The following is a 9,283-nucleotide window of genomic DNA, read 5'->3' as shown; positions in this document are numbered from 1 at the left end:
AGAGAGAGAGACAGAGACAGAGAGAGACAGAGAGAGAGAGACAGAGAGAAACAGAGAGGTCAACTACACACACGTCTGGGCATCACACCTCTGATGCCATCTAAGTTAGTTTTGAGATAGGGTCTCTCGTTGACCTGGAAGAAACTTCCTCTTCCTATTGGTATTACAAAACTTGAGACTTGACAGAGAGGGCTTATTCGGGCCCACAGTTCAAGGGCACATTGACACATGGCAGCGGAATCAAGGCCGCGGGGCTTGAAACAAGTTGATCTGAGTCCCATCAATAGTCTAAAACAGGGGGATGGATGCATTCCCTTTCTCTATTTACACAGCCCAGAATCTCAGCTAGGGAATTGTGCCACCCATAGTGGGTGGGGGTCTCTCATCGCAATTAAAATAACCCAGAGAGCCCCATACAAGTGTACCCAGAGGCCCATCTCCCAGGCCATTCTGGAGCTTCTCATGCTGTCAAGATGACAGTAAATATTACATATCAGGACTAAGCAATGAGGCTAGGCTGGGGTCCCCCTCTTCCCCACCCTGGGATTACAGGTACACGCCACCACATCTAATTTTAATTCCATGGACACTAGGGGTTAAATTCATGTCATCAGGCTTGTGCAGTAAGCATTTTATTGACTGGACTATCTCCTCAGCTCAGTAGTTAGACTCCCTGTTACACCTACATGATCAAACCTATTGGCTCTGCTTAACCCCAGCACTCCTTGGTTATCATGTTTGGAAACACTTATCAAGCTTAAGGTTTAGAACAGAACAGATGCATCTTAGTTTTGTACTGCTTTGGGCTGCTTCCTTTCTTAATCTTTTCTCTTTCTTTCTTTTGTTGTTTGTTTATTTGTTTAAAGGGAGTTTCTCTGTTTTCACTCTGGCTGTTCTGGAACTCACTCTGTACACAAGGCTGGCCTCGAACACATAGAGACCTGCCTGCCTCTGTCTTCCAAGAGCTGGGATTAAAGGCATGTGCTACCACCACCTGGCTTCCATATTTTCTCTATCCAGAGCTATGTATATCTAACTCTACCACACCCATACCTACAGTAGAAATAGTGTGTGCATGCACACATTAAGTTGAGAGGCACCTACTCTTCCCCTATTATGCATTACCATCCCTGCTTAAAGTCATATCTCAAGCATGGTTGCACATGTTTATGATCACAACACTTTTGAGGCTCAGGCAGGAGGATTGTTGTGAGTTTGAAGCCAGCCTAGACTACACAGTAAGACTGTCTTGAAAAGTGTGTGTACATGTACGTGTACGTGTATGTGTGATGGCTCAGCAGGTAATGTCACTTGCTGCCAAGCCTGATGACCTAAATTCAATCCCTAAGACCCACAAGCTGAAAGGAGAAAACCCACTCCCACAGGTTGTCCTCCGATGACACACCCATGTCATTCTTGTGCCCAGTAATCACAGTTAGTACTGCTTGAAGGGACCTGACAGGAAGCCCTTTCACCGTGACTGTCAGGACCTGGTCTATTCATGGAGCACTTTGTGCAAGATTGTGAATGAACTCAGTCGGTAGGGCGTGAGACTCTTAATCTCAGAGTCCTGGGTTTGTGTCCCACCTTAGGCACCACCTGTTGCAGGAAATACTAAACAGCAAGTCCCCGAGCTATACCAGCTACTCTCAGCCCCAGAGGTCTCGAAGGCCAGTTCTTATCTCGTGGAGACTCTCTGACTCAGAGCTCCAAAATCTCTCCACCCAGCTCACTAAGGTCCCACTCGCAGGTCGTTACCACGCCAGCCTCATGCTTCAAATCCCCCACAGCCTTTGTGGTTCACCTCTGGCAAACCCACACTTTGCCACTATACCTTTCTCTCTTGAACCCAGTTGAACCACCATGTGAAGGAAAACGCCATACAGACTTAGTTCAGAAACAGAAGTGAAAGAAAGTGTTTGGCTGTTAATTTTCTGGAAAGATCCCATTTACTGAAATAGAACAAGGAAAAATCAAGCTGAGCTGTCTGGACTAAGCTAGAAAAACAAAGAAAGCTAGAGTTGGGGTGAAGGTCACCCAAAGAGCTCTGCTAAGAAAAAACAAGGCCCACACTTGATGCCCTTCAGGTTGGTTAGACATTAGCTTCTGAAAAATGAGAAGCTGTTGTTTAGAGGATTTATGGACAGTCATCAGGATGTCTTACACATGTGTAACACATGTTATGTATGACGATTACAGAAAACACAGAGTCATTGTGGTCTGATGTCTCACCCAGCCTAAAATGTATCTTCAAGCCCATTGTGTGTACTTGAAATTAGAAGAAATTTGAAGACAGACCTGCAGAGTGAATTTATCCTGCCTGAGCTCTAAGGGTTAAAAACAAAGGTTTAAGGCCCCATGGATCGATGTCCATTGGCTATTTCCTGTGCCATACTGACATAATGCACATTGGACTTTGGATCCTGAGACAGACTGTAGCCTGCCCTGAAATTTTCTCGCTGTTAGGGTGTGTGGGAAGAGACTGAGAGAGAATAAGAGTCTGCATATTAAAACAGTCGGACAAACAGCAACAGAGCAGAAAACAAAGCCCACTAAACCTTCTAGGGCCTGAAGGGTTTCTAGGGTTTTCAGATTCGAAACAGGCTGAGTAGATCACTGCCGCATTTCAGTCTTCAAATATACAACATTCAGTTACTCAAATAAAAGGAAACCAACAAAGACATCCCTTGTGGTTTTCTCCAAAATGCAGCCATACACAAAAGGTTTAAAGTTAACCTGCAAATGAAGGCAAGACAAACACCCAGTGCCCGGCACACTGGGGTGTTGGTGGCCTGCCTGCCATCACTGATGAAGGCAAGAGAAATGGCCAGTGCCCCGCACACCGAGGTGCCAGTGGCCGGCCATCACTGTGTCCTGCTCTCTCCAGTCTCTATTAAGAGATGCTGTCATGTAGAGTGAGTTGGCTTCAAACTCAGTACATCAGTACACACTCAAGGGGGACCTCAAGTGGCACACCTCAGCACCTCGAAAAGGACAAACTTATATTTGTCCTTGTATGGAAGAGGAACAAACTGGTATTTGGAGGACAAGGCAAAAGACACACACACACACAAACATCGTTGTGACTTGAAATGTTCTACCTTCTCAGAACGCGCATCTAGTCAGAGCTATCACCATAAACAATTTAAACAAATGCTAAAAGACAGCATTCTGCTACTTGCACTCCCCAATGCTGGGCTACAGCAGAGTTGGCCCAGGAAGCAAGACCATAATAATCGTCTACAGAGGAGGAAGCAGGACCTTTCACATCGCTATGAATGGGATCCCAACTTTGTGGCTCTTGCACCCGTGTTCATATTTGCTGCTCACTGCCACCCTTCCTTCCCCTACTTCACAAGTATAGGTCTCCAGGGTCATAGGGACGAAGGTCAGACTCTCCAGGGTCATAAGGACCCAGGTTATTGAAAGTCATTACTCCGTGAATCTCCTATAAAGGACTAGAACGCAGATGGGACACTGGGTGATGTAAGAAACTTCTTGGTACTTCAGGTTTCTCTTCTGTGCTACATAGGTAATGACACCTGCTCTATTAGTTTGTGCTAGAGGCTCAGGATGACAGCATCTGGCACATCTAGCATGGACCCAGAGCACAGAAAGCCCTGTAGAGGTTCTTTGCTAGGACCGTCACAACAGCAGCAGAGTACCAAACTTTACCCGGATGCAGGGCTCAGAAAACGTTTCTAACTTCCGGCCTGTGGACACAAAGAAACCAGCTGCCTGACCTCTGCCCAGTCACGTGCGCTCTGCAGGTCTCTGGTGCCCTCGGCACCCCGATGTCTGTGCCCAGATCACCACAGGAAAGCATGTCTATGAAACTCCTTGAGCACAGGCCACCAGCTGCTTTCATAACTGCTTCTAATCTTTCACGGGTCCTAACAACATGCTTGTCACACTGTAATCACTTGGAGACAAGAGAGCTCCGGGGAGCCTGTCTGGCTTTGGCAGTAAAGATAAGTGGCTGGTGTCCTTTACTCAGTGCCAAAACACCTAATGGAGGGAGTGTATGTTCTTATCTTCCTGGAAGACAATTAGGTGGCAGATATTCGACATTCTTCCTTAAACACCCCGTCTCTGAGTGTGTGTGTGGTGGCGGGGGCTGGGAGGCACTAGTCACGTGTGCCAAGCATATATAAGGAGGTTAGAATTGGTTTTTTTCCTTCCACTGTATGTGACCCTGCAACCTAACTTAGGTCACCTGGCTCAGCAGAAAATGCCTCTGTCCACTGAGCCATCTCAGTGAGCCAGCATGGGTAGTCTTTGACTACCAGTATCTATTTCTATAAATTTATTCCAAGGTGATGTAAGAGGCTGTCCAGTGGTTTAGCTAAGACAACTATTCACTGATAGCAGGGTGTTCAGAATACAATTGTAAAGAAACAACCTTAGATGTTTTAAGGAGAGTGTAATGGCAAGTTGAATGATGTTGTATACCCAACAAATCAGTACCTATTAATATTAATATTGCAAGCCCTTTTATTTATATAGAAACTGTTTTTAATGCTGTACTTTAATTTTCATTTGCTTTAAAATGCTTATGTGTACACATTATATACTTTATATAATAGATAGTATACACAAATATAAGTGCATATAGTACATATACATTGTACATATATTTACCTATAAACATAAATATATACAAAGTATGTAAAGTATGTATCTATATTCTCAGGTCTTAGAGGATTTGATGACTTCTGATATGGTAGCACAGCTTTGTCCTTTTTAATGCTTTTTCTTATCTGTATTTTATTATTTTGCAAAGAATATATATAAATTAAAGGAAAAAAAGAAAAAAATTTCCTTTAAGTCATTGTGTTCCCAAAGATATAAGACTGGTTCTTGAGGGCTGCGGTGATTGCGTTTTTTGTTTTGTTTTGAGGTATGAGGATGGGAGTTCAGTCTCCTGGAACCCACATGGCAGAAGCTGGGCACTGTGGTACAAGCCTGGAATCGCTGCACTGGGGAGACAGGTACATTTGTGAGGCTCACTGGCCAGCCAGCATAGCTTACTGGTGAGCCTCGGGCTAATGAGATACAAGGCCACACATAGAAAGCAAGGTTAAAAACACTTAAGCAATGACAATTTACATTTCATTCTAGCTCTCACATTCATGATATGTATGCACACCATCACACACATGCACCTGCACACACATGAAAATTCATATACATGCATACACATAAGAATGTCTTTGAATTACATAGACTGAAACACTGGTTCTAAAAATGCCTTTCAACTTCCATATGGTCTATCTCACGTGGAAGGACAATTAATAAGCTGACGCTTTTGGTCTACTGTAGGAAATGACAAGGAGCAGAACCATTAGCAATGCTTGGTTACTCTCTGGGTCTTACAAGTACTGACTAAAAGAATGTGTAATCATGAAGCCAGCATGGTGCCCATGACATGGTGCCAGACAGAGCACAGGGACGTGACAATGAGTGTTGAGCTCTATCTACATAAGGAGCTATAACTGGGAATGTGAACACTGCCCCTCCCTGCCCTCCTAAAACATGATAGTTGACGAGATGATGACTGGTGGCCCCATCAGTTCTGAAACCGAATGGTTGAAAAGACCCTGATGAGATTCTGAGTTGGCAAAACAAAGTCAGACCAAAGCAATGGGCAACCAACCCAAGGGCCTGTTCAGACTGTGTAATAGGAGGGGTGTCCATCAAACAGTTCAGTTGACAATGCTCCCCGTAAGGTAATTACCATATTAGCAATAAGCTACACTTACCCACGGGTCTAGAAAATTCCTCTTGTCTGGGAGTTTGACTCAAATCTAAGGCAAACCATATACCAGGACTTACAGTTCAGAGTCCTGCTGATCTACAGAGGTGGGCCATGCCCAGACATGGATGGCTGACGCTCTCCTAATTCACCTCACTCTCATAGATAATTTACAGTTCCACATAGGATAAGGCTTTGTGATATTTACGGCTTTCCAAGGAACCTGTCTTAGTTAGAGTTTTATTGCGGTGAAGAGACTCCATGTCCATGAAAACTCTTATAAAGAAAAACATTTAATTGGGACTGGCTTACAGTTTCAAAGGTTCAGTCCATTGTCATCATGGTGAGAAGCATGGCAGTGTACAGTCAGACATGGTGCTGGGGGAATGCTACTTCTTCATCCATAGGCAGCAGGACACTGTGAGCCACCCTGGGCATAGCTTGGGCATATGAGACCTCAAAGCCCTCCCCTAGAGTGATACACTTCCTCCAACAAGGCCACACCTCCTAATGGTGCCACTCCCGATGGGCCAAGCATTCAAACACGTGAGTCTGGGGTGGTGGGGGCATTCCTATTGAAACCACCATAGAATCCAATTTTCTCTTGATGTACAATAATTCATGACATACACATAAACTTAAAGACCTCTGACATATTTCCCTACCAATTACCAACTTTGCACTTTAACATGAAGATTATAAGCAGAAAGGTCAGCGCACTGAGGAAACGTTTGTGGGGTAGGAGGGTCTATTTTTAAAATTAGTCATTTAGATTTCAAACTAAAGTTTGAATGAATGAATCAAAAAATCATTAAGAAAGAATAATTAGGTGGATGGGACTTTGTAATGCTCGTCACTTCCTTGGAGTGTTCTGTAAGGAAATTCTGGACGAGCTCCATGGGTAATCAATATACATAAAAGATGAAGGTATCCTAGGTGTATTACAATGAGATCATGCAGTTGTGACAGACACTACTTACTAGAAAAGTGGAGGTACATCTTTTGGGGGTATAAATTATGCCACCGCCAGTTACAGCCTACTGTTCCTTAGCCTTGGCTCAGCAGATGATTAGGGAACAACTCAGCTTTGTAGAGCTAGGTTCCACCCCATGTGAGTGTTCATGGAAGGGCTGCTCTGTGGAATGGCCGCGCCCCAAAGTCAACAGAGTGAAGAGCACTGATGTCAGGCAGTCAACAGGAAAGGGGATCACACAAGGCAGCTCTCACATCACTGAAACCTGACTTGGGGGACAAGAAGCCTTGAAGACTGCAAAGGGGTCCAAGAGCCCCGAGGACTCTGCAGGGCCCCTAAGCATCCAGGAGGCAGTGAGTGAGGAGGCAGCCAGAGAGCATCCTCGTAAAGTAAAGGGCTATAATGGCTCCTCTCCACCATCTTTAATGTCCTTTCTGGGTTTTAGTTTGGTGTGTGTGTGTGTGTGTGTGTGTGTGTGTGTGTGATGAGCATAGTCATGTGTATATTGGTGTACATGTATACACAGATGCATGTATAGGTGTGTGTGCACACCTGTGAAAGCTAGGGGACAGCCTCGGGTACTGTGCCCCAGGGGCTGGCCAACAGAGTCTCTCACCGGTCTTGAGCAGCCAAGGAGGAGTGACCCCCCAGGGGGTCAGCTGCCTCTCTATCATCAGTACTAGCTTTGTAAGCGTGCACAGCACACTAGCTTTCTTATGTGGATTCTGGGGATCAAGTTCCGGTCCCGAGAAGCGCTGTTTACCTATTGACCATCTCCTCAGCCGTCTGTGTTTTTAATTTAATCCTACCCTCCACGCTCCAGGGGCAGCTTTATATTATTCTAAACTATTTTTCAACTTTCCCAAGCAACTACTGGCACAGCCAACGAAACACTTCCCCCAGCTTCCTATTGGAGTACACGTGAAGGCTGGGTTCAATTCCCAGGAGTGCAGTAGATAAAGAAATAAATTGTCCTATAGGGGAGCAATCCCACAATACACCATTAACCTATATCTGTCAAGGTCATCCCAAGCAAGGTCTCCTGGGAAACTTTGTCCACAGCCAGGACAAACCTAAGAGGTTATGGCAGATAATGTGGTGTTACTGGTGTGATCCTGGAACAGAGAAAAATAACACTGGGAAGATTTAAGGAATTCTGAACAAGTTGTGGCCATCTATATTATATTAATCTGTTGTATATTACTACTGACTGGAGCGGGTTGTTAGTAACGGTGGGAATGAAGGTTGGGAGGTGCATGGAGTAGAAGGTCTTTGAGCTACCTGTTCAGTTTTCCTATAAAGGCAAAATTATTCTACAAGTAGAGGCTATTAATGTAAAAATTAAAAGGTGGCAAAATAAAATAATAAAACAAAATAGCCAACGGACACTCCTGTTTATTTTACTTGCCTAAGTAAACAGTGAATGTAAGTGTTTTAGCCCTACTGTGAGACACCACAGGGACTATCGGAAGAGATAATAATCTCACTTATAGGAGCTACTGTGCTGATACATGAGGGGCCGCTTGGCAAGCACATCTACACCTCCCCCAAATTCCTCCTCGATCCCAGCCTCCCTCGCACTTAGTGAGGTCCATCTGAGCGGTTCTAGTCAGAGCGTGAACATGCATGTTGTGTGCTACCTGAGGGAAGACATTAACTCAGCTGGGCCGCACCTTTTACTGCTCTCTGGTAAGCTGAACTTCAAATTGTGTGCTCCTTCTCCTCCAGCTGGAGACTGTATGACCACAATGAGACTTCAGAGTGAAAAATTTCACCATGTTAAGCCAGCAACACTTTGGTGCTAAAGTGACCAAGGTTCATTACCCAAACCTGACAAGAGATTGCATTTAACAAGCACATTCCTTCCAAAGCGGCTGCTACTTGGAAGTTTTTGGTTTTTTTTTTTTTTCCCAAACATGTGCATTACTGAATACTGGGACTTACCACAGGCAATGGTCCAATAGACCAGAGAGTCTGGAGTCTGATAAAGGATTCGGTACGGTGCGACTCGGGCACTGGAGTCCAATACCACATCGAGGGTGCCCACGAGGAGGCCTGAGGATAGAGAAGAGGGAAGCGGTCAGGATTCCCATGGCATAATCCCTCATCACCAGACAGTGCGAGCACAGCCCTCCAGCGGGATCTCCTGACAGCCACACCTCTCACCTTGTCACCTTGGCCTTTGACAGGGCCCCTGGGTCCCTATGCTCTCATCTTTATTATTATTATTATTATTATTATTATTACTATTATTATTTTTCAAGATCACCTGGAACTACATGAGCTTGTCTAGAAAAGAGAAGAGTATCACACTCCTAGCCTTTCTTTTTTTCCAACTTTTATTAGGTATTTACTTCATTTACATTTCAAATGCTATCCCAAAAGTCCCCAAACCCTACCCCCTGCTCCCCTACCCACCTACTCCCACTTCTTGAGCCTGGTATTCCCCTGTACTAGGGCATATAAAGTTTGCAAGACCAAGGGGCCTCTCTTCCCAATGATGGTCGACTAGGCCATCTTCTGCTACATATGCAGCTAGAGACACGAGCTCTGGG

At 44.8% G+C, this 9,283-nt stretch overlaps 1 protein-coding gene across 1 annotated transcript in view; it reads right to left on the bottom strand.

Annotated features, from left to right (window-relative positions):
- Tbc1d9 (TBC1 domain family member 9) overlaps positions 1-9,283 on the bottom strand; it is a 104,406-nt gene that overhangs the window by 50,191 nt on the left and 44,932 nt on the right. Inside the window, exon 2 of the mRNA XM_021220208.2 lies at positions 8,673-8,783. Coding sequence (XP_021075867.1) covers positions 8,673-8,783 — 111 coding nt within the window. The remainder of the gene's footprint in view (positions 1-8,672; positions 8,784-9,283) is intronic.

This window comes from Mus pahari, chromosome 20 (genome assembly GCF_900095145.1).
Source record: "Mus pahari chromosome 20, PAHARI_EIJ_v1.1, whole genome shotgun sequence".
In the NCBI taxonomy this organism is placed as follows: domain Eukaryota; kingdom Metazoa; phylum Chordata; class Mammalia; order Rodentia; family Muridae; genus Mus; species Mus pahari.
Note: the sequence above shows the minus strand (reverse complement) of the source record. Positions and strands in the feature narration are given on the sequence as shown.